Source organism: Malaclemys terrapin, chromosome 3, assembly GCF_027887155.1.
Source record: "Malaclemys terrapin pileata isolate rMalTer1 chromosome 3, rMalTer1.hap1, whole genome shotgun sequence".
NCBI classification, from domain to species: Eukaryota; Metazoa; Chordata; order Testudines; family Emydidae; genus Malaclemys; species Malaclemys terrapin.
The window spans coordinates 159,239,565-159,266,550 of NC_071507.1; the positions used below are offsets into that span (position 1 = coordinate 159,239,565).

The 26,986-nt window shown below is 39.1% G+C and overlaps 1 protein-coding gene across 5 annotated transcripts in view; it reads right to left on the reverse strand.

The window, feature by feature from the left end:
- LOC128834874 (isoaspartyl peptidase/L-asparaginase-like) overlaps window positions 1–26,986 on the reverse strand; it is a 253,892-nt gene that overhangs the window by 139,079 nt on the left and 87,827 nt on the right. For all 5 annotated transcript variants that reach the window (XR_008444511.1, XR_008444512.1, XM_054024027.1 and 2 more), the window contains exon 4: window positions 7,965–8,128. Coding sequence is in view for 3 of the 5 variants with exons in the window: in XM_054024027.1 (XP_053880002.1) it covers window positions 7,965–8,128 (164 nt within the window). In the remaining 2 variants the exon portion in view is untranslated. The remainder of the gene's footprint in view (window positions 1–7,964; window positions 8,129–26,986) is intronic.

A 26,986-nucleotide genomic window follows, 5' to 3' on the forward strand; every position in this document is an offset into this window, starting at 1 on the left:
GTGTGTGAGATGGAGGATTGCAGCTCCACACCCAGCTGATAGGAGGCTCTCAGGAGGTGAGTGGCCCTATCAGATACCCCTCTCTGGTGATGGAATGGAATGAAAGCAGTAGGGGGAGAGGGAGAGAAAATGTACATTCTTGAGCCATTTTTGAATTGCAAAGATTTCTTATATAAAATCTGTGTCTGAAAAGTTTTTTTTTCCTAGCGCTGCAACTATACCACTCATTCAGACTCTCATCTCCCATCTTGATAACTGCATTGTTTTCTCTAGGCTCACAAACACACATCTGCCTGCTCTCCAGTCCACACAACATACTCTCACTAAAATGGTGACAGGTTTCAGAGTGGTAGCCGTGTTAGTCTATATCAGCAAAAAGAACGAAGAGTATTTGTGGCACCTTAGAGACTAACAAATTTGAGCATCCGATGAAGTGGGTTTTAGCCCATGAAAGCTTATGCTCAAATACATTTGTTAGTCTCTAAGGTGCCACAAGTACTCTTCGTTCTTCTCACTAAAATGATATTCCTAACTCACCATTTTTACCATGTCACCCCCCACTTGGAATTCTTACACCAGCTCCAACTTATCCACAGAACCAAATCACAGCTTTTAGACGCTTAGAAGGCGTAGAAGACCCACAAACCTGTGCCAACCACTATATGTGGCCAAGACATAGGCTATGTCTGCACTGGAGCTGGAAGTTGTAAATTCCAGTTTGAGAAGACAGACTCGTTCTGACTGAGCTAGTAGCTAGAAATAGTCATGAAGCTGTGGCAGGGTGAATGGCAGGAGAGCTAACTGCCAGATCTGAGACCATAAGTAAGGCTCGCCCCTCCCACCCCTTGTGCTGCCACAACTGCATTTATATTTTTAGACGTGCAGTAGCTAGCTCAATCACAGCTAGGGTACGTCTCCTTGAACTAGAATGTACACCTCCCAGCTCTAGTGTTGATGTACCCATAGTCAGGTACTACCTTTGTCAGCCTAGAAATATCTGCTTCTCCCTTCCATTTGTCTGTCTTTAGCCTGAGAATTCTTCAGAAGAGAGAATATGCCTACTTTTCTGTAGGGAAGAGAACCTAGTCCTTTGTAGACACTACTGGAAAATACTCTTACCAACTAATAATTTGCCCTTATTGCCAATCCTGTCATGGTGACTCCTAAACCTTTGTATTGCACCTATTGTATCTGATAAGACAAAGCCCAGGCCTAATGCTGAAAGGTGTTACATGCTACAATCCCTTTTGAAGTCAGCAGGGCAGATTCATTACTGGTGCAAACCAGTGCAATCCCACTGATTTGAATCTGTTTGCTCTTTTTCTGTAAGTCTGAATTTGACTTAATAGGAGCTATAAATTCTTATCTGGACCCACAGCAGGCTATCACCGAGGACATTACTTAGGGAAAAGGGAATTTGTTTGAAATGTATGTTTTTTAAAAAAAAATCTTCCAGCTCTTATCTAGTTTTTATACCTATATTAGAGACAAGAAATTCAGTGAGCCATTTGCAACACATACATGCATAGATTCGGGGGGATAGGGGGTCGGCAGACAACTTATATTATATTGTAAGCTATGACAAGGCAAATATAGCAACTTCAGTTACAGATTTATAAAAGCACCAGTATACCTTTACATATCCTTGACTCCTGGAACAGGTTCTCTTTGTAAAAGTTGTATTCTACATTTAAAGTTGTATTCTACATTGTATTTTACATTTTTTTTAAAGCATCGCATTTGTTATTCTGTTTGAACCTCAAGTCCAATCGAGTTAGAAGTAATTTCAATATGAGAAATATATGAAACTATTACAAACTTGTTACTATTAATGCTTAGAGAACTAGAAAAGTTACTCCTATAAGTGGTGGTGGTGTTTGGGTTTTTTAAAATTTGACTTATAGTAGTAACCCAAGAAAAAGGGCTAGAGAAAAACTTTGTTTTAAATGAGGCTCAGTTCAGCCTGTAGGAAGGAATTAATTCTGAGCTGTGAAGTGGTTTTTGTTATCAGTACTGTTACTTTGCTTTTTAGCAAGATTGAAAGTGAGATCTTTAGTGACTCCAGCAGTATCAGAGTCCAACATGACTGTACAAATATATCTTTGTCCTGCTGTATGTACTAGTTAACATCAGAAAAACTTTACTGTGTAAATATTAATATTTAATGAGAAACTTTCAATGTTCTTCACTAAACAACCTATTCTTACTTCAGATTACAGGTCTCTGATCTCAGTGCAGTTTTTGATAACCTCAAACCATATTTAGAACAACTCAAGCAAATGCTGCACGCTTCAAGAAACAGTATCACTATAAACCCTATTTTCTAACATCTTTAGGGGAACACCTTAGGCCTAGTTTACTAGCAAATTAGGTTGATTTAACTACATTCTCAGGGTGTAAAAAATCCAAATCCTTAAATGGCATAGGTAAGCCAATTTAAGTCTCTGTGTAGACAGCACTTGGTCAACGCAAAAATTCTCTGCCTCTCAGGGAGGTGCATTACCTACACCGATGGAAGAACCTCTCCTGTCAGCATAGGTAGTGTCTACACTGAAGCACAGCAGCAATGCAGCTGCGCTGCTGTAACATTTTAAGTGTAGACAAGCCCTTAGTCCCTCCTTACTACATGTTATGGAAAAGAGAAAAACCTCAGAAATGGGAGGGAGCTGGGCTGAAGGAAAGACAGATATTCCCTCTTGTTACTGCTGTGGAGCTTGAGGCAGCAGTAACTCCATACAACCAAAAAGGGGCCCTGGGCAAAAGAATAGTCTCTATTGTTTATATTAGAGTAATTCCTAGAGGCGCCCAATTGAGATCAGGGCCCCACTGTGGTAGGTGCTATATACACACTGTGACAAACCCAGACCAGTGGGGTACAGGAGTCTGGTAGAGAGCAAATATACTGGTCACTGGATGAGTAGTTTTCTGTTCCTTGAGTGACCAGAGCAGGGGCTGTACTAGAGTAATCAGGAACCTGCTAGAACCAGTTAAGGCAGCAGGCTAATTAGGACACCTGGAGCCATTTAAGAAGAAGCTGCTGGAATCAATTAAGGCAGGCTAATCAGGGCACCCGGGTTTTAAAAGGAACTCACTTCAGTTTGTGGTATGAGGAGCTGGGAACATGAGGTGCAAGAGTGAGTGTTGCTGGAGGACTGAGGAGCACAAGTGATCAGACACTAGGAGGAAGGTCCTGTGGTGAGAATAAGGAAGGTGTTTGGAGGAGGCCATGGGGAAGTAGCCCAGGGAGTTGTAGCTGTTATGCAGCTGTTACAGGAGGTACTATAGACAACTGCAGTCCACAGGGCCTGGGCTGGAACCTGGAGTAGAGGGTGGGCCTGGGTTCCCCCCAAACCTCCCAATTGACCTGGACTGTGGGTTCTTCCAGAGGGGAAGGTCTCTGGGCTGTTCCCCAACCCACATGGTGAATCTCTGTGGCAAGAAAATCCACCAATAAACACAGGACCCACCAAGATAGAGGAGGAACTTTGTCACAACACATAGTAAGAGACAGTCACTGCCCTAAAGATCTAAATTGACAAGACAGACAAATGATGGGAGAAAAGAGTGGCAAAATGACTTGCCTAAGGTCACAAAATAGATAAATGGCAGGGCAAAGAACAGACCTACTGTCTCCCAATTGCTAGTCCAGTACCCTAGTCATTTGACCACTTTGCCTCTCTAGTCTACTGTGAGGGAGAACATGCTTTTTAAATACCACAGGAAAATATCTGGTCAATTTAATACTTCTTGAATCAGCATTAACTCTGCCTCTGCACTCTGAATGGTCAGGTGACTGCAGGAACTGGCTGTCAGCCAATGGCAGCACTGCTGAGAGCTGGCTATCTTACCATTGATGTGGGAAGGAGGTGAGAGGAGCTCAGCAATAAAGTAGGTGGGCTACTTGTGGATTCTTGATCTCCACTACTTTTGTCAAGCCTGGATGGGGTTTTGACTGCTTTATTCCCTCTAGCATGTTTTTACATGGGAATGTTCCCTTGTGCTAAGCCACTGACCTGGAACAACACTCTATTCTCCTTCGCTTTGAGCAACAGAATCCATTCTCTCAATCTCCCTTTCTTTTCTTTTTACCTTATACCTTTCTCGGTAAAGTGTGTGTGTGGTTTTTTGTTTGGTTGGTTTTTGCATTTTTTTTTTTTTTTTTTTTTTTTTTTTTGTACAAGCAGCATGAAGGAAGTGGGACCTCAAGGGAATGGCTTTGCAGTGATAAGCATTAGGTTTGAAATATCTAGATTCCTAGAACAACAGCTTCACAAAATTCTTTATCCTTTTGAGCTAGATATCTTTGGCGGAAGCTAAATGGTTAAGTTTCAGAGGAGGCCTGACAAAATGAAGTTGTCTGGGCTGTGCTAGGACATTAATTCTGCATAAAATAGTGGTTTATCTTAGTGTCTTTGACTCAAGTCCCTCCATTGTTGTACGGCGTGCTGTGCTGTGCACCAGCTGATCTCTTCACCAGTGGGGCAACACTCCAGAGGTGTTGTAGGTGGTTATTTCTATATTGCCTGTAAAACACCATGCACACCTGTGACAAAGAAAATAGGTCACTGTACTGAGGAGCTTACACTCTAAGATGGACACAGAATAGGTTTGCCTTTTAAACCTCTTTCTTTGCAGGAGGAGCTTTGGCAAGATAGAGGAGCTGGATCATGATGTTACATTAATTTATAAAATGAGTTATAGCTTTCTTTCCCCACGAACTGAGGGGAAAGGGTATGCTGAGCTGAATGTCTCTAAGACCCAGCATCCCTCCAAATGTTTAATTTTGTGCATTTGCAAGCTAAATAAAAGATGTAGGGCTTGAATCACTCCTCTGCACCAGTGGGGAAAGCTACTACGGAGGAGAGAAAGATATGTTTACAGTCCTCCACTTCCCAGGGGAGTCCTAACTTGTGACTAATGTTCCTAGAGACACTCTGATCATGCCACTTCCCTGTCCAGAGCACCCAGCTGTGGGGGGGGCACTGGCTGCAGGCCCATTGGAGAAGTGGAGGTTGTGAACACTATCACTGTTTTAACACAAGCCCCTCGATCCAGTGCTTGTATAGACAGTGGAATTTGTGTTTGAACTTGGCCCTAAAATGCCAAATTCATCAACAATCCATGATAAAAATCCAGATTTTCCCCCCCAAGTAATGTAGGAACGAGCAATGACTTCCCATTTTACTGTGTTTGTTAATCCTGTTAGTGGAAGGCTGTGAGGTCAGGTACGGCAGCTTGAAACATGGCATTTCTTTTGACAGATGGAAAGATAAAAGGATGGGGGAAAGGAAAGGAGAGGAATTTAAAAAAAAATCAGATGTCTCAGCTCCATTCAGGTTTCCATCTGTGGAGATACAGCTGAGAGGTACATGGTACTGTTGTGAGAATGGTTACTTACTAATGGCCTAAAAAAGAGCATCACCATGGTAAACAATTTTGTGTTGTCCCTTACACTCTGTGTGATTGTACCTATGACTTGAGATCCTGCAGGAGGGAAGGTGCTATCCACATGTACAACAGTGGGCTAAATTTTCTGCTGATGTATATGGGTTCAGTTCAATAGAGCTCAAGGGAATTGCACTAGCAGAGAATTTGGATCAGTGTTACTATAGAATAGTAAAATAAATGTTTAGTTTATAGTATTATAAGTTACGTAAATAGAGTTGGGCAATCAGAAGTGGAAGAGGAAAGAACCGGGAAGTTGATGGGGAGGGAGATGAGGAGGAGATTAAAAAAAAGATTGAGAACAGGAGAAGGGAGATAAGGAGAGCAAGACTATTGCAAAGGAGAGAGAAAATTAGAGGAAATTGGAGTGAAGAAAGGATGTCTAAAGAAAAAGATACATTTTCTACATTCCACTTTGTAAGATAGAAAGGAAGATATAAGAAAAGAGGACTGAAGGGAATAGGGGATGAATTTATTTTGAAACACATTAATTAATTAATTGCCACTTGGCGAAACAACTCATTGTCACTACTAACTCAAGAGGCTGGCCAGCACTATCAATTTACAAAGAACCCAATCTAATGTTATGTGATTAGCTCAGGTGAGCCCCCTGTTCTAAACTGTATAGAGAGTTTACTTTGCTGTATGTAATAACCTCTTACTATATTGTTTTAACTGAACTTTAATGTAATGCCTCTAATACAAGTCAGTCTAAAATTATAGATTACATCAGGGATTGGCAACCTTTGGCATGCAGCCTGCCAGGGGAAGGCCCCTGGTGGGCCGGGCCAGTTTGTTTACCAGCCACGTCCACAGGTTTGGCCGATCGCGGCTCCCACTGGCCGCGGTTCACCGTCCCAGGCCAATGGGGGCGACGGGAAGCGGAGGCCAGCACATCCCTCTGCCCATGCCGCTCTCCACAGCCCCCATTGGCCTGGGATCAATAGAGTGAGCTTCTTTATCTCATTGTAAGCTTGGTTTTCCAGACCTTGAGTAGTTCTAGTCACACTTTTCTGAGTGCTACCCATTTGTCAACATCTTGTGTCCACAGCAGAATGCAACACCATATTCCAGTAATGGTCTCATTAGTGTCATATACAGTGGTAACAACACCTTCCTACTTCTACTTATTAGTCCCCTTCTTATAAATCCAAGGGCCACATTTACTGTCTTAACCTCTGTATTACACTGTGAGCTCACAGAAATCTAGTGACCTATATTGATTTCCCCCCCCCCCCGAATAGGGGATGATTTGAGCCAAAATTCACATTGGTTATAACTACATATCTCCATTGGATATTATTTTAAAATATATAGTAGTCAATCAAAGAACATACCAGTTTTAAACTATAATATATATTAGACTTCTTTTGTCCAGATGAAAATCCTAGCAACAATGATTACCATACCACCACACTAGTTTTATTTTTTTTATTAAATGTTTGCTTAGACTGATAAATAGATTTAACACATTGAAGGCTACTGCAGATAATTACATAGTGCTTTAAAAAAAAAAGCACCTATTTGAAAACAGGTAGAATTATTCTCTCTGATCTTTCTCCTTATAAAAAATGTTAATCTGTGGCTTCATTGTATCATACTCAGCTGTATTAGTTACATAATGATGTTGAACTCTCAGTAAACTGATCTGTTGGTGGCTTAATGAGTCAGATTTCTATCAGGGAAACATTGAATTAAAACATGATTAATGACCATTGCAACATTATCACAAAGATACTGAGACAGTCCTATATTTTTTCTGTGACTACGGAAATTTAGAAATTTCCTTTTACTGTACAATATATGAATCCACTTAATTAGTTAATACTAGGAGACAAGATTTCCTACGAAGACAAATACTGCTAACATAATTGGGCTGGATGTTACTTTGAATAAAAAATTATTTCCACTTTCCCTATTTTGTCTCAGTTTGCTCCTGCAGAAGATGAGTCTCTCTTTAGTCCCATAAAGATGAAGTACTTGTCCATGGGCCTACCATCTCAAGCTGAATGCATTTGTGGTTGCTACATTTTGACTTGATGGCTTTTGGGAGTTCAATCTTAGATGAAGATTATCTTTGACTGCCTCTAAGACAGCAAACTCTTAAATTCAACCATTACCCAGATGTGATCTCATAATCCCTCTCTTTGCTTTCACTGGTACTTCAAAGTTCAATGTTCACCTCATGTGTACACATGCTATTAGAATTATGAAAAACAGTTCAGCCATCAAACCCAATATGCAGAGTGTGGTCCAAGATCTAGCCTTAACTAGATCCAAAACAAAATTACTTTCCTAAGAAATCACTAGGTAGCAAAGACTTTCTTCAGTTTCCATGTTCCATTCCTTGTTTTGCTAAAACAAGAAATATACAAAATCAAATATGATGTGACAATTTATGCTACATTTTCCTTTCCTTTTGTGCAGACATACTAGTATTTGCAGCTTCATTCAAAAGGCATAAATCCAACTTAGTGTTTGTCAACCATATCAGTAACATATCCATAATTGCTACTTACAATTCTGTGTTAAAAAGTGATTTGACAGTCTGCTTGTATTTGCGGTATTGCTCCCATTCAGCTTTGGCATGGTCTGTTACTAACTCTTCTACAGGCACTTGAGGTATGCCTAGCTTCTCAGCAAACTGGTTAGCACCTGTTCCAGTGAGCATCACATAAGGTGTCTAAAAAAAAAAAAAAAAAAAAAAACAGAGAGAGAAACAGAATAGTAAAAATAACCTTGAATGCTATCAACCGCATGATACATAATAATATTATTATATTTAAAGTCTCTATTCCTTTAGCACCCAGAGGCCCTAATTAGAATCACAGTCCCATTCTCATAGGCACTCTGAAAACACATTTGAAGAAACAGACCATCGCACAAAGTTTTTGGTCTAATCAAGATACTGTAGGTTTAAAAGATTCTTAGGGTGATGTTTTGCAAGCTGCCTCAGGAATTTGGACTTCCAAGTTCCATTGAAATTAATGGGAATGGTGCATCTAAATTTCTTAGTCATTTGTCTTGGGGCCTACAAGAAAGCAAATTTTAGTCACCCACTTAATTTTCTCTGTGATAATTATGCATGATACCTGTCATAACTATAAAGGGAAGGGTAACAGCTGTCCTGTGTACAGTACTATAAAACCCCTCCTGGCCAGAGACTCCAAAATCCTTTTCCCTGTAAAGGGTTAAGAAGCTCAGGTAACCTGGCTGGCATCTGACCTAAAGGACCAATAAGGGGACAAGATACTTTCAAATCTTGGGGGGGGAAGGCTTTTGTTTGTGTTCTTTGTTTGGGAGTGTGTTCGTTCTCGGGACTGAGAGGGACCAGACATCAATCCAGGTTCTCCACATCTTTCTAAACAAGTCTCTCCTATTTCAAACTTGTAAGTAAATAGCCAGGCAAGGTGTGTTAGTTTTCCTTTGTTTTCTCAACTTGTCAATGTACCTTTTACTAGAGTGTTTATCTTTGTTTGCTGTACTTTGAACCTGAGACTAGAGGGGAGTCCTCTGAGCTCTTTAAGTTTGATTACCCTGTAAGGTTAATTTCCATACTGATTTTACAGAGATGATTTTTACCTTTTTTCTTTAATTAAAAACCTTCTTTTTAAGAACCTGATTGATTTTTCCTTGTTCAAGATCCAAGGGGTTTGGATTTGTATTCACCAGGGATTTGGTGAAGGTTTTTCAAGGTTTCCCAGGAATGGAATCCATTGAAATGGTGGCAGCCGAACCAGAGCTAAGCTGGTAGTTAAGCTTAGAAGTTTTCATGCAGGCCCCTACATTTGTACCCTAAAGTTCAAAGTGGGGATCCAGCCTTGACAATACCAATATAAATAAACAGTGATTTTGGTCCACTTCTCTTTGTCTCCCCTTTCTCATTTCAATCTCACTTTCCTCCCATTTATTTCCTTTAAAATTTTTTCTTTGCCTTCATTTTTTTTAAACTTTTCTTTCTTCTCTCACTATTTTCTTTCTTCTCTTCCTTAAGTTCAGGGTCAGCATGATGAGTATCATGGTATTAATTACTACACCTCTACCCCAATATAATGCTGTCCTCGGGAGCCAAAAAATCTTACTGCATTATAGGTGAAACTGCGTTATATTGAACTCGCTTTGATCCACTGGAGCGCACAGCCCCGCCTCCCCGGAGCGCTGCTTTACCATGTTATATCCAAATTTGTGTTATATCAGGGTAGAGGTGTACTTTCATTATTAAATTGTGCTTTACTTGCAGCACTTCTGAGAACAAAAGATACCACATTCCTATGCTGTGGTTGTATACAATGTTTCTCCATAGAGTACAATATAAAACAGTTAAACTCTTTAAAATATGGAAGGAAATCCTGTTCCCTACTCAATGGCCTTCTGCAGAACTGGTGTTATTCTACTCATTTGCATGGGGTAATGGAGCAGGATGTGAGGACCCTGCACAGAGGGTCCACATACCAAGTCCACTATAGATCCAATCTCTCTGGTGACTCCCAGCATGTCCTATACATCAGCGACATGAGCAAGAGTACTGGAAAGATACATTGTTACTAATTAGACTGCATTAATGCCCAGAATGCACTAAGCATTTTCCAGACACAAAGGAAAGATAGACATGGTCCTTGTGGGGCAAGCAGCAGCCACTACAGTCACAGGGCTACAGTAGTAGCCACAGAGTGACTACTCTTTTACTCTAACCTGTGGAAAAAGGGAGGATTTGAGCCTGAGTCAGGAGCAGGAAAGATCTGGACCATTATTTGAGTGAGTTAGGTCAGAAGAGACATAAAAAAATAGTCAAGTTGCAATGTGCTGCAGTGATGACCGTGCAATTGTGATAGCAGTACCTTGGGATTTCTTTAATAAAGCCACAAATGTTGTAGGATTAGAATTAGTTTAATTAAAATTCCTTTTACTGTAGTTGGAAATACACCTTTGCCCCGATATAACGCTGTCCTCGGGAGCCAAAAAATCTTACTGCGTTATAGGTGAAATCGCATTATATCAAACTTGCTTTGATCCGCTGGAGCACACAGCCCCGCCCCCGGAGTGCTGCTTTACCGCATTATATCCAAATTTGTGTTATATTGGGCCGCATTATATCAGGGTAGAGGAGTATGAAAGAAGAGCATTGTTCTACAGTATCAGTTTTACTTGTTTCTCAAATCATCCCATGAAAAAATATTTCAACTGAAGAAATACTTTGCAGGCAATGTGCTGGCTTAGATAGGAAAATGAAGTCTGTAAATATTAAAATAAGTAAACAAAAAGTATCAATGTATTGTGTGGATGTAAAACTAAATTTTAGTGAATATAGATGTTCACTTTACTCCAGCACTAGAGGACAAATCTTATTTAACTTCAAAAGAGGCAAGGTAAAAAAAAATCCTACACTTTGAAAATGTTATATTATTTATCAGTCTAAAGATACTCTTTCTGTCCCGCTTCTGCCCCATATAATAATCCTATAACAACCTAATCACATTTTGTAAAACTCTATTGGAGGAATACTAACATATCCATTATGATAAAGCCCCAAATGTCATTCTTAACCCAAATGGATTAGGGATTCGATATGTAGCACCACAGCCCCAGTATGCTAACCAAGGAGCATGACAGAGAAGTGATAAATGACCTCAACCTACCTATTATGCAACACAATCCATAACCTCGGAGTCAAATCTGTGGTTAAACTTGTAACTGTAGTACTATTCATGAATTTTCTCAGTCAAACAACTTCCCGTGAGAGTATGCATCGGATTTAATACAAGTTGCTGAAGTTATTTACCAAATTCCTCAGTCTAATATTTAACTATAATACTTTTGTTGATATAGGTTCAAAGGTACTATGGATTTTTTTATAGTCTGCTTTAACTAATGCAAGCTCATATTTCTTGAAACTACGCTTGAACATTCCTTGTACGAAAATAATATGTAAAAATAAAATGCAGTTAGTATTCTAAAATACCCCTAATATTCATGTGCAGTACAATGGAAACCCTCTTTTTGTTATTTGGAATTAACTTGAACACAGAAAAAGCAGTGCAAAGTCTGGAATGCTTATAGGATATGATTAAAATCCCATTGAAATAAATTGGACTCTTTCAACTGACCAACGATCTTTGAATCAGGCTTATACTGAATCATAGATGATAGAGATGGAAAAGACCTACTAGATCATCCAGTCCATCCCCCTGGCAATACAGGATAATACTTATTGTATATTTTCCAGTGTTTTATTCAAAGTGCTAAGGCTTCCGTTGGCTCAGAGAATACTCTACAGCCTGCATCTCACTGGCAGAAATACTTTCCATTATTATTATAAATTTGCATGACTGTAGCACATAGGAAGGAGAATCACTCATAGAATAAAAAGCTAGTCTCTGCCCCAAAGAGTTTACAATTGAAGTACAGGAATAAAAAAAAAACACTATGGTAGGTTATAGGCCCACTTTTTCTTCTTTTGTGCATCCTAACAGTCTTACTGAATTAAACATGACATATAGTTGCACAAGAAATTCAGGCTCAGGCCCTACAAGAATATAATGGAGTGTTAAACAAATACGTTTAGGAAGCAAAACTATATACATATGTAATATGCAAATTGTACTTGTTATGAATTTTTAAAGCTTACATTTTATCAGTATCACAAATAAGCTAATATGCTAAAATCACTAGCATAATTACTTTCATACACTATTATCATCAATAAAAATAATATACTTTGATACTAACACAATTAGAGCAAAGTTCATGAATAAAAAATTTGGTAATGTAATAAATAGAGCTTCTGGGAAATGTTGATATTGCTTTACATGGTTTATAGCTTTGCTATATGTTTCAGGAACTGTTTTAATTTCTCTCCTGGGACAGAAGTAGAATGGCTATGAGAGTAACACAACAGTTTTGTTATTCTGGATGTTCATGCTGCACCACCAAGTTGGATCCATTTTAAAGAGACGCTCTATTACTGTTTGACGAATGTGTATTGCTCTGCAACACAGTGAATTGTGTTAATGCTTCAAGCACAAATTATAACACTTCAGGGAAATTGTATATAGTACTCACATTTTGCAGTACTGGAATGTTTATTTGATGCCATAGGGTTTGTTTAGCCATGGTTTGATTTTTCAAATGTATACTGATGCTATATTTCAATACAATGCAGCCAATCCCATCTGACATTAATTATTAGGCAGGGAGTTTGTGCCCAGACAATGCAAGGCATATTGGTTTTGCAGGTAAGTGTTTGCAGATGTGCTATATCATGTGCTGCCCAAGCACAGTGTGTGTGATAGGGTGTCTTCTCTTTGCACATTCCTTTCACTTCCTATCACAGAACAAGGCATAGGGCATATGAAGGGCAGTGAGTGAAGATAATTGGGGTAAAATTTGCATAATTCATAGCTTTGTCATGTTAAATACTCTACAGCAGCTATTTTCCACTAACACCTGCTTCAGTGTAGGAGCATCAGCTTTATGTATCACATGAACAATTAGGGAAGGGACACACTGATTGTACGGGGCTAATGAGGACACAGATGGAGGATGGTAGAACAATACCACAGTTAGCTATGGAAAGGTACATGGGCACAATCAGAACATATATCCAACAGCAGTCCTAAGAAAGGAATTATTCTGCCAATGAAAAGCTAACTCATTGATAATTTGACGAGCACTATGGCAACATGAGAGAGTGTCAGAAACAGCCTGATACATTCTAAGCAACAGACCACTATAAAAGCCACAAAATAAGGGATTATACACCCCCCACATATTAAGGTTTAATGGCAGCATAACAAAGTGAAATGTGTCCCTATGAAGCTCACAGAAAAGCCCAAGAATGGGGCTAACTATACCAGGACTCTCTGCTATACAACATAGCAATAAGCTACAAGAGATTGGCCATTTGTAGGCTCTTTTAATAACCTATGGCTATGGACAGTGATTGTCCAAATCCTTGATTTGTATGGGCTTTTGCTGGTATTACTACAGCTGGGCATTGGCTCTCAGTGGTGCACAGCTAGGATCCGATCCTCAGTGACTCAGAGAAATCCCTTATGTAAATAAATAGAGGAATGTTTGAGAGAGGAAGATTTTCACTATCTTTTCCCCCATTTCTCTTTTCCTTTAACACAGTGGTTATTGGGATTTCTCCTTTTTAAATATGAGTTTGTCTTTGCATCTGAAGCCTGAAATCCTTCCCCCAACTGCCTCCCCTGCCAACAAGTTCAACCACTTCCCCCCATTTCCTTTTCTCATTCCCTACTTTGAAGTACTGCCACAAGCTAAACTACTGTTACAGAAGAGAAAGAAGAAATGGGTAGTGGAGAGAAAGGGAAAGAGATAGTAGAAACAGCAGGCAGAAGAAACAGGCCTGATGAGATTACAATCTTTGGATATCATTGCAGTTGCAGCCTATAATAGTTTAAAAAGAGGAGAATCCATATAGCCATGAAGTTGGTTTATGCAAGAGTCCCACAGACATGAGCAATGCTTTGTCCTGATAGTGGGACTCAAACATCCTTCATGGTGGTGAAAGGATAACCTAAGCAATTTACTATTTAGCTCTTTGTATGGTGCATGCACTCCTGCCACCAGGCAGATTCAAAATTGCAGAGGAGGCACTACCAATACTTTGAGCCAGCTTCTATAACAAGGCGGAAGCTCAATACACAGAGTGGCTGATTAGCTCCTTATCCAGTTAATCCTCATGAGAACACACATGTTACATCAAGGACAAGTCAAAATAAAGTAGGCAGTCAGCCTGAGACAACCAGAAGTGATGCATCATGTATAGAATACCTGAACAAGGAATGCTGTAATGATCAGGGATCCACTCACACTAGTAGCCAGTAAATACAGGTCTGGCTCACATTAACAACAATCATTGAGCAATCACCCAAATCAAATATGGACTAAGCCTGAGAGAACATAACAGTTTCAAGTTAGACTCACACTTAATTTGTGGCATACCATTTATGTGCTGCAGCCAGCTGTCTTTGGCATACCAGATCATTTATTCTGATGTCACAACAAGGTAATCTTGTACAACAAAGTCCAATTATCATTAGAACTCTGTGCTCTGAGAATCCTGGCCACCATAGAGGCATAAAACTGCAGGCAGCTCAGTCCACACATATACACACTGACTCACTGTCTTTCCCTTTGTGGAGAACTGCAAATCACCTGATGTACATCTCAGATTAAAAAGACAACCTATATGGCCATGGGAAATCCTCCTCCCTCTGGGGCTCATAGATTTGTATTCATAGAGTTCAGGACCAAAACGGACCATTGAATCCTCAAGTCTGACCTCCTGTACATCACCAGCCATTAAATAACATGAGTTTGGCAAAATCATATCTTCCGGAAAGGCATTCAGTCTTGATCTGAAAACATCAAAAGGTGGAGAATCCACCACGTCCCTTGGAAGTTGGTTCCAATGATTAATCACCCTCTGTTAAAAATGTGTGCCTAATTTCAAGTTTTTATTTGTTTGGCTTCAGCTTCCAAACATTTGTGGTTGTGCCTTTTTTATACAAGATTAAAGAGCCCTTTAGTACCTGATATATTCTCCTTGCGAAGATACTTATAAACGGTAATCAGTCTTCTCTTTGATAAACTAAATAGATTAAGCTCTTTAAGTCTTTTACTGTAAGGCAAATTCTCCAGCCCTCAATTCATTTTTGTTGCTCTTTTCTGCAACCGCTCCAATTTTATACTTCTCAAAACGTGGATACCAGAACTATATGCAGCATTCCAATCACACCTAGTACTGATCCAGGAGGAACATCACAAGAAACATCCCTACTCAATGATTCCTCAATGATAACTACTTTGAGTCTGTCAACCAGTTCTTATTCCATTTAACATGTACATTATTGATATTGTATAGTGCTAATTTTTTAATCCGAATGCCACTCCTTATAGAAGTCTAAATTGTGATGCATCCAAGTGATCCAAACTACACAGATGACCTGAGCAAGGTAAATGAAAACTTCTGCAAATTAACAAAATGGCTATAGGTATATTAGGAATACAAAGAAAGAGCTGAACATGATGCTCAATGGAGATAATTATTACTGCTTGGGCTTAAACATAACTATCATATTCCATTTAAGTGCAAGATAGGTTCTCACTGCCTGGCTGTCATGAAAATAAAGTGCATAACCAGCCACACAGGGGGAAAATGGTAAGTGTACAGCTGGTAATAGATACTTGCAAGGCTCTGTAATGTCTTGCAATTACAATGCATGTACTATATTAACACAATGTCCATATGCCTTTGTAAACATTATTTTGGTATTCCACAGGAATTATTCAAAATGAAGAAAAGCAGAAATGTAAAACAGCAATATTTGTGTCTGGGTCATTAATATTGTAAAGCAGCCAAGATGTAGGGTGGTAGCAGCCTATGTGTAATTGATGTAACAGAAAACAAACACCGTATGTTCATGACACCAGAGTCTATGCTTCTTTTATATAATGGATACATTCCATGAGGCAGCCCAACAGTTAATTCCAAAATAGGTAATGACCTAGCAATGTCACTAATGCTTCTAGATGAGGTTGCCACACACCAAACTAAGGACTCAGGGGGCATTTATTTATTTATTCATTCATTTCAATTTCAAGATATTTGTACAGTAATCATCATTGTATCATATGATTTTAGGATATCACTCTTGATTAACAGGGAATAATCCATGCAAATGCCATGTAAAAAAGAACACAGCCTTCAAATCATGTGAGGAATCTTTACCAATACAGATCAAAAGCCAATACATACAGCAATCTAGTTTTGAATACAGCTCAGAAGACAACTTTAGCATACTGAACAAATGTTACAGAATGTACTGTGAATAGAAGGGTTCCTGTTGAACTCCAGACAGCTGCTCAACCCAGAGATCAGGTAGCATAAACACCATATGGCTGTCAGCAGAATATGCATAAGGACATTGCAGAAGAGAAGCAGAAGAGTTGGTAGCATAATGACTACATCAGTACTACTATTTGAATCCAAAAACCACTGTTTCGCACATAAAAATAGGTAAGCAAAGTATCTGGACCTTATAATTATGTTCCTTTATTACAATATACATGAGGATACAGTGATGTGATGGCACAAATACATGCCACATGCATTACTTTGCTGTCCTGATGAGCATATGGTGGACCAAGGAATCACGGATGCTAAAGAGTTCCACGTGTATTCATATAACTATCACTATAATCATGGCATTCTTCACACTTCACACTCTAATCAACAATTTTCATCACTGTGAAACCTTGCAAATTGAACATGCCATAAACTATACCCTTAAGGGAAAATGCTTGGAAATGGATACTGGATCCAGAACCCTGCAGATAGTGGAAGGAGTTCACATATTTTCATTCTGTGACCACAAAGGAGGCCTAAGCAACATTCTTCTCCTCTGTTATAAAATCTGCAGAATCTTGATTTACTATCCTGAAAAATGAACTGGCTAATCAACCCAGAATAATTTAATCCAGGTCAGAGCCAAGCACCTATTGCTGAGAGAATGTCTCATCCCATTTCATTGGAAAGATCAACCAAATGCCACTCCCAAGAAAACTGGGACGTAACAGCCAGTTACGTAATATGATGCTCATATTACCTTCTATGACAGCATTTCACCAGTAACAAAAACTACCGTTTTCAGGAGCACTGAGCTACAACTAGTCCACCTCATGTAAAATGGATATTTGCTTCTCCTAACTGAAGAAAGCCTGTAAGGAGCACTTGGCACACTATTATTATTTAGTATTATATAGGGCTGTCAAACGATCAAAAAATTAATTGCGATTAATCATGCGATTAAAAAACTTAATCACAATTAATTGTTCTGTTAAACAATAATAATATAATAATATAATAATAATATAATACCATTTATTTAAATATTTTTGGATGTTTTCTACATTTTCAAATATATTGATTTCAATTACAACACAGAATACAAAGTGTACAGTGCTCACTTCATATTTATTTTTGATTACAAATATTTGAACTGTAAAAACAAAAGAAATAGTATTTTTCAATTCACCGGTTCTCACTTTTTGGTGATATTGTAGAGCAGCATTATCTCCTGTAAATGTAAACAAACTTGTTTGTCTTAGCAATTGGCTGAACAAGAAGTAGGACTGATTGGACTGTAGGCGCTAAACTTTTACATTGTTGTATTTTTGATTGCTGGGGTTTTTGTACATAATTCTACATTTGTAAGTTCGACTTCCATGATAAAGAGATTGCACTACAGTATTTGTATTAGGTGAATTGAAGAATACTATTTCTTTTTTTTTTTTTCAGTACAAATACTTGTAATCAAAAACAAATATAAAGTGAGCACTGTACACTTTGTATTCTGTGTTGTAATGGAAATCAATATATTTGAAAATGTAGAAAACATCCAAAATATTTAAATAAATGGTATTCTATTACTGTTTAACAGTGTGATTAATCACATGGTTAATCATGATTAATTTTTTTAATTTCTTGATAGCCCTAATAATTATTAAACTTTACCTACAGTAATAAAAAAGGTTTAAGGCTGACTCCACCTGCTACACCCACTGAAATGCTATGCAAAAAATCATGTGATACACTCATTTTGGATGCCATATGTAGTGGATGAAAATCTGTCCTAAATGACACATTGAAAAATACATTGCCAGATGTAGCAATGTTAACTGAAAGAGCATTTCTTCATATTTTAAATTTTGAACTTTACATCTTGACTGAGTTAATATGCAAATATATTTTATTTACTTCACAGGGTTACTTCCATTTCTATGTCAAACTAAATTAGATTTAATTTTTACATATTTTTAGAACACATAGCCAAAGTGCCTTTTAATAAAGAATATCATTATGCATCAATCATTTTCATACCTAGGAATCTGTAATAATAGTGGAACTCCAAGCAACTGTAGTGCCTGTCCCATTTGAAATATTATGGATTATCCTAATATTGTCAGAAGTACAGTACTTCAAATTAAGGCTTTGTTTTGTTGTGATTGAGATAACAGACTGAGGTGGATTGCTTTCAAGAGTTCTGGCAGACATTTGATATGTGAAGTTGCTCTTCTTAATAAAATACATTACAGTTAACTATTGAATATGTTATTTGATTACATTTAATTTTAACAATAAAAGCTGGAGACCAAAGACACTGAAATTGGTCTTCAGTAAATATATTGTGATATGCAATGTCCTTCATTTAGTAATGTGATTGCGTCACCAATCCAGCAAGGTACTTAAGCACATGCCTGATTTTAAGTCTGGGTAGTAGCTGATCACTATTCCTACCTTGGGGTCCTCAAGCACACTCCCCAGCTATAGAGCCCATCTCTGACACCCTTCTACGGCAGTGCAACCCTGAAATCTAGCTGTCTAGTTCTTGAACCAGTGCATCTGCCCTCCTGAGCCTTTGAGTTGCCTAGACACGTTCTCCCATAGAAGCTCCGGTTTCCTAGTTGTACCCTTTGAAGTTATATCCTTCATAACAAATGGCACCATTGTCTCCATCAGGGTATATCGTAACAAGTGGTGACATTGTCTTCATCGGGGTATCAAAGTCCATGACAGAAGCTGGCTCCTACAGCTTGAAGAGAAAAGAGCCTGTTCGAAGCAAGCAGCTCCCAACCAAGATACATACATTTGCACTAACTGCCAAAGATCATGTAAATTTCAGATTGGACTATTCAGCCACATAAGACATTGCAAACCATCTACATCATAGGCTGCAATTCCCACCATCTCTCACAGACGAAAGGATGCCAACACATACCCTTCAGAGACAATGTGGTAGTAAATCAGAGAAACACAGGCTTAGCAAAGGAGTTTCTTAAATACACACCCAAAAATACAGATCAAAGGAAAGTGAACTCTTGAAAGCAATCCACCTCAGTCTGATGTCACCCCCCCCCCCCCCCCGCCACTTTGTGAGTCCCTGGATTTAGTTCAAGTCCTTTATGGAAATTCCCTCCTCTCTCCACTCTCTCCAGAGGGATCTTCTGTTTCAGGCAATGAGATAGGTCCCTGTGCTTTGAGAACCACAACCTTTTGAGAAAAAAAAACAGTCACTTCTGGGTGAGGTGGTTATATCAGCCATATTCTTAGACCACATTATTACAGACCCACTTCAGATAGGTTTCTGTGAAGAGAGTCCATTCATAGTCAGCGACCCCTCCAATGTGAAGTAAAGGAGAGTCTTTCATAGTTGATGACTCTCACATTTAGCTCTCTAGGAGGTATCCCTCTCTTGGCATGAACACACAGTGTCCAGAATAGACTGTGCTTGTCAGGTTTTGATTGGTTTTTCAACATCCCCAGGATATCTTAACTCATGATGGAGGTTTCAATGCAAAGTGAAGGCAGTAGGGAAGGTTACAATCCAAAAGGCAGTCATAAGAGAAATGCCATTTACAATTTGACATAGACTTCTAACGTCCTGCATAACAGAAGCTGTAGAGTTTTAGCCAGTAATTTATCAATCAAACCCCAAATCTTATTGTATTTGCCCCAGAAGTTAATAAAGCTCACTAAAAATTTAGCATGTTATTTCCAGTCTGAATTTGTCTAGCTTCATCTTATGGCTATTGGATCTCATTAGGTCCTTATCTGCTACATTAAAGAGCCCTCTGCTGCAATCTTCTCCTTGTGCAGGTTCCTATAGACTGCCAACTAACATCTTAACCTTCTCTTTGATAAGATATATAAGAGCTTCTTAAGTCTTTCACTGTAAGACAGGTTTTGCAGACTTGTCATTAATAGCATCGATGTGACTCTCTATTAAAAGAATGTAAAAAATTGGAACGAGGACACCAGATCTGAACACATTATAACAGGAATGATCTCACCAGTGTGATATGTGGAGGTAATACTAACTTCCTGCTCCTGCTTGATATTTTCCTTTTTATACATCCAAGGATTGCATTATCCTTCTTACAGGCAGCTTCACACTCGAGCTCGTGTGTACTTGATTATCCACGATGACACCTAAGGCATTTCCAGAGTCACTTTTTTCCTGAATACAGTCCTCCTTCCTATGTGACCTACATTCCTTGTTCCCAGATATGAAAGTTTACATTTGGCTATCTTAAAACAAATGCTTATTTGAGTAAGCTCATCTTACTAAGCTATCCTTTTTGCTCTTTAGAAATTATCTGTCATGATTATTTACTATTCCACCAATCTGTGTCAACTGCAAATTTTAACAGCAATGACTATATTTCAAGACCATAATGGCTCCATATGTCGGGTGCTGAGACAAAGATTTTTTTAAAAAAACTGATGTCCAAAGTTATGTTCCTAACTCCATTTTTAGGCATCCAAATAAACTGGATGATTTTCAAAAATGCTGAGCTCCCCACAGGTCACTTACTCCCAACAGTTTACTTGAATGGATTTGCTGGGTGCTTTCGAAAATCAGGTGCTATTTAGGTGCTTAAATGTGGACTTAGGAACCTAAGTGAAGGCATCTATTTTTATATATATCTTGACCTAAGGGCAGAGCTGACAAGAGGAGGGAGATGGGGGACAATTACTGGGGACCTGAGCTCAGGAGCCCCCTCGCCAAATGCCTGTAACTGGAATGAAATGGGAGGGGATGGGGCCCCAGAAAACATGATGTACTGGGGCCCCAAATTTATCTCGACAGGTCTGCTTGAGGGTCCTCACTCAATTAGGCCATACTTCTTTCAAATACATAAATAGCAGATTTTTACATTGCAACGTCTTCAGGGAAGAGACCGTCTAATACTATGCATTTGCACAGGGACTAGCACAACATGGCTTGATCTTGGTTGGGTTTTCTAGCTGGTTCATTAATAAAAAATTATAAATAATAATAATAATGCTGAAATCAATTTGTTAAAGGGAAGTTTAAAGCTGTTCTTCCAAAGTGTTCCACCAATTTCAAAAATACTGGAACTGACTCTTCCACTTACAATAGCTTTACTCCAGTATAAAGTCAAAGACTTCCAAAAAAGTTAGGTTTGATTAATACAGGACTAAGTGAGATTAGAATAAGTCACTTGATTAATAAGTGACTAAGTGAGAGTAGAATAAAGCCCACTGTGAGAATAATGGGAATCAATGTGTCTGTTACAGCTGTCCCCTGGCTGAATTCCTTTTTCCCCCTTCCTTTCTGTTTGTGCTGAGTGGCCCCCGCCCCGGCCATGGAACTGACCAAAGTCACAGCCTGGCCCTGCTCATGGAAATGGCTTGTGCAGACTGACTGGAGCCATTGCTCTGCTCAGGGAGGTGGGGGCTTTTTCGCTCCTTTGTCTAGCTTCTTTGTTCGGACCCGGCTCGGTGTAGGGTGCTCTGCCCAGGTATGCAAGACCTAAAGTGGCCACATAGCTGAGCATATGAGTCGTACCTGTGACTCAAAACTTGCCCAGACATGTCCTGTGCCTACCTGCAAGTTTTCCCTGCCTTCTCTTCTCCCCTGGATTAAGGGGAACCAATCAAAGTTACTGGCGGGAAACTGCCTGAGTTTGCCCTTAAAACCAGACATTTTCTGATCAGACCCCCGGAGAAGGTCCTTGCTTTGCCACCTGGTCTGATCAGCTACGGGTCTTTGGGGGGCCCTCTCCCCGCTCTCGTCTGTTTTTGAGCGTACCCCCGTTTTTAAACTCCCCTCCCACGAACAACGAATTTGTGCCTGGAGATCTCCTGATTACTGTAAGCAAATCGAGTCCTCTCTGTGTCCTCTGATGCTGAAACTGCTGTTCCTGCTGCTGCTTTGGGGATTGGTAAGGAAAAACCTCTTGCACACACCCCTTGTTCTAGCTGCTGGCTTTCTTTCCCCAGCAGGCAAACCCAAGCTAACCCCTTGAAGCTGTATCCTGGGCACACACCACTCTGCCCTCCGGAACTACCCCTAGTATAAGGGTGCACCCATTAGGTTAGATTTAGCCTTTAGTCTAGATAAATTGTCATTTCATTTTGCATAGTTGTGGTTAAGTTAGGTTTAGAAAATTGCTTGCATTGTACTCTGTAAGTTAGGCTTAAAGAATTGTTGCATTGTGTTTTGTTACTTGTACTTGCTAATTTGTGTAGTCTTGGTTAAGTTAAATCATAGATAAGCTTTTGCTGTGTTCTGTATAATTGTCTTTCTGCTGTTTAAACTTGCAGCCTGTCTGCTCTCTCTCTCTCTGTGTGTGTGTGTCTCTCTCTCTCTCAATCCCTTCCCCCACGTGCTCACCCCGCTCCTACTGCTGCCAGACCTCAATTGTATTACTGAAGTCTAGCATAAAACCCCATTGGTTACCCCTGTTCTCTCTAACACCCCTCACATTTTACATTTACACCACTGTGACACATTTTTACCTAGAGTTGTTGGTTATTTAACACATTTTACCCATAACTGTTAGTTGGTTATATGCTGCTCTGACACACCCTTTACATAGAAATTGTTAGCTACTTGTTACCTTTATACTTCAGTGTTAATTGGTTACCAACTGTATTGTACCCCACTATTGAAACCCCCTATCCTATTTACTAAAGAAAACCCCTCCCCAATTGTCTACCTTAACAAACCCCATACCCCTCACTATTGAATTTTCCCTGTTTTTGCATTTTCTTAATAAAGTTTATTTTGCACCCCACCAGTGCAGTAGTTGTCCCCCAAGACCCCTACCTGCTGGCAGGGTCACAATGTTTTAACAAATCTGTCACTATCATCACATAATATCATTGTCTTTAATATTCATGCAGAAGAGTGCCTCACCAGATGGCACACCCCCTTGTGGTTGGGCATGGTGCAACAAGGTCTTTTCCTCTGGTGCCCCTTGCTGACAGCTGCTTTGGCCCCATAGTGGTTTGTTTCTTCTTGTGACTTGGCCATCTAGCCAGGGCACTTCTAGTCCACCCCACCCACTGCCCCACTTCTGGGGTAACACAGATCCACCAAGCAATAATCCAACAACCTTACAACAGGTCTTTGGCCTCACTATGGATTCAGTGGTCCTTATACACCTTTATGAGGAGACTTTCATGCTATCTTCCTTAGGGGCTTGGAGGAGATCCAATCATTCTCTCAACTCTGGGTTCCAGTCCAGGGACCCTGCAGCAAACAGCTAAGGACTGCTTCCTCAGATAACTTGCTGCCTCCCTAGTAAAGCCCTGTGTGGGTAGAAAATGTATATCCTCAGATGCGGATATCCATGGATGTCTGTGGAGCTACCAGGATCTGCAGCAGCAAAAGCAGCAGTGTGTCAGGCTGCCGCTCACAGGAGTCAGCACCCAACCTGGACACCTCCTGAACCTGAACCCAACCTGAACCACCCCCAGCCCTGTCCTCTAGGGTGGGCACCAGGCTCACTGGCAGCTGTCCTTGGTCACGCAAGGGTATGCAAGCGGTTTGCATGCTCCCGGACAGCACAGGAGATGCACCTCCTCTTTTTCCTGGCCCCCAGTTAATTCTTTCTCTGTTGAGAATTAGGCTCTACCCTAGGCGGATCACTTTTGTTAATTATTTTAATAATGGTCTGTAATATTGGTCATTATGTTGAAATTCTGGCAGTATATGATTGAGTTTCCTAGTGGAAAAAACAACTCCAGCAATGAACAGGTTTGAGATGAGGTGTAATAAATATACATTTAATTCTTAAGCTATATCTGGGTATTAATGTTAATAGCATTATAGAAGGTTATAAGAATGGTAAACACTAGTGCTGTATGTAGGCAATCATTGCAAGAGGGAATTCACAGCATCTACTGTCTTAGAGACAGAAAATTTATGACCTAATGATTTCCAGAGGCACTACTCCGGTTTATAAAGTTTGGGTTATCCGGTCAGGTAACTGAAACCATAAGGAGTGGCCTAAAGTAGGTGACAAAACACAAAGACCAACTACCAAATTCTGAATACTCACCACAAATAATTCACAAAAATACATATGAAAAAATACAACAGTAAAAGTTATTCATCTACACAGGCAGTACAGCATCTGAGACTAAGATATGAAGCATTATAATAGAAAAGATTAAAATACCAGTCCCCAGAAATGTTTCATATTAAAAAGATTCTGATATCTTATGATCATACATTATAGCAAGGTGCAGGTTGCATTAGATCAGTAATTTAACAAAGCACTAAAAATTCAACGACAGAGCAGTTACTTTCTGACCGTTACTCTCAATTATGTCTCCAACGATCAATTTAAATGACAGCTACTAATGTGTCATTTAAAACTAACACCTTAGCCAGTGTTTCTCAATTATTCTAGAGATTAATGTTTCCCATGGCTACAACCAATAAGGAAAAAATATTCTCAGATACCTTATTAGTAGAGTTGAAAGAACAATCAGATTGAAGAATTCTAAAGATAAAAGCGTGGTGTTTCTTTATTATGTCAATAAAATATTCAATGTCTCTAGTCTTTCAGTACTTGTACATTTAAAACAACTACAAGAAAAATAACTGCAACTAAGATATAACACACAGGTGTCCCACACTAGTACTGATCTTGTCTTTGAAATAAAGCACTGGAGTTATATACTGTCTCACTATATACAGTTTCAGTGTTACTTAACATCTTCATTAATGACCTGGATGTAGGGATAGAGATCAAATATGACACAAAGCTAGAGGGGGCTGGGGTTCAAAACACTTTGGGGGATAGAGCTAAAATTCAAAGGGATCTTGATAAATTGGAGAACTGGGCTATAAACAATAAACTGAAATTCAATAAAGACAAAAGAAAAACCAAATGCACAAATACAGAATGGCCAACAGGATACCTGGCTTGGCAGCAGTATTGCTGAGAAGGATCTGGGTGTTGTGGTGGATTGCAACCTCAACATTTGTTAGCAATGTGATGCTGTTGCAAAATAAGCAAATGCAATTTTGAGTTGCATTAATAGAGGCATAACATGCGAGTCATGGGTGGTGACCGTATCGCTCTAGAGCTGAATAGAGCGATAGAAAAGATATAGAGAAACCAGAAAGGATCCAGAGGCAAGTGACAAAGATGATCAAAGGGATGGAATGCAAGCCTGAGCAAAGGCTGAAAGAACTGGGTATGTTTAGTTTGGAAAAGAGGAGATTAAAGGGGGTGGAGACATTATAGTGATCTTCAAATACTTGAAAGACTGTCATAAAAAAATGGAGAAAAAATGTTCTCTCTTGCAGGACAAGAGGCAATGGGTTCAAACTACAGCATAGCAGATTTAGGAAGTTTTTCCTGAGATTTAATCTAACTGTTAAGAACAGTAGGACAATGGAACAAACAGCCTAGGGAAGTCGTGGAAGCTTCTTCACTTGAGGTTTTCAAAAAGAGGCTGGATAATCATCTGCCTGCATCTTTGCAGTGGGTTAGACTAGATAACCCTTGCACTCCCTTCGAACCCTATGTTTTATGATAATAAATGAAGTTACATCCATAATTATCATTAACTCCGATGGCAAGTAGGTATGTAAAAATCCCGTATATAGTACATCAAGACAAGAATATACTGCCAACAGCCAAAAACTGTCCCATATTTATCTAGTTCAATGGTTATATGAAATCACAAACATAAGAGTTTGTCATTCATCTCATTCTAAATTGCAACCTAAATCTGAAAATGGGCCTTTTACTTGTTGAAAACAGATTGATGAGCTTGACTTTCACTGATTGTGTCAAAAAGATTGCTTCAGTCTATCTATATACACAGAAATCTGTAACATACGTATTCAAGCTGTGATCTATAGTAAAACAAACTATTATCTTTAGTCCTATCACTTTAAAACTGATAGAGGATAAATAAATTATATGGTTTCTATACAGCAAATAGAAGCTGATGTCAGATTGTCGTGGTTTTGTGAATAGTCCGACAAATAAATGAAATGATCTACTAAGTTTATTTCTGTATTTAACAAAAGTAAAACACAGAGCTTATAGTAGATTTTATGTTTTGTCAGAAAAAAAGAACTCTTTTCTTTCTGGAGGTAGTTTATTATATGACAAATGTACAAGATAGTGTATTTTTTATGTTCTGGATATATACAATGCCATAAAGTCTAAAAAATACAGTTTGTGTTTTCTTCATCATCCTAATAGCCTTTTTGTATGTTTGTCATTTACTAAACTATAATAAAAATTATGTTTTAAGCCCCTGATCCAGCAATTGACTGTTCCACAAGGGCTGGGTGCTGGGGGTTGTGGTGACGCCACCCAGTTGCTAGAGTCTGCCTGCTAGTTACTTACAATACTGGCACTTACATTTGTGTCTGTATTAAATGGATAGCTATAATCTTCTTTAAATGGTATAATTCAGTGTAATAAAAATATAACAGAGAATCTGAAACCTAAACATATGCAAATATTACTCATGGGGGCTGGAGGATGTGGATGTGGCATTTCACATTAAAATAAATGATATCAAAACCTTAGTTGCAGCAGACTTGTGTTACAACTAAAAGGTATATAGCCCCCAAAACAACTAAACAAAATATTGCATGAGAAAGTCTCAAGTAATTAAAAGCCCCACATTGTTAAATGATTAAGAGCATGGTACGATCTCTAAAGGTCT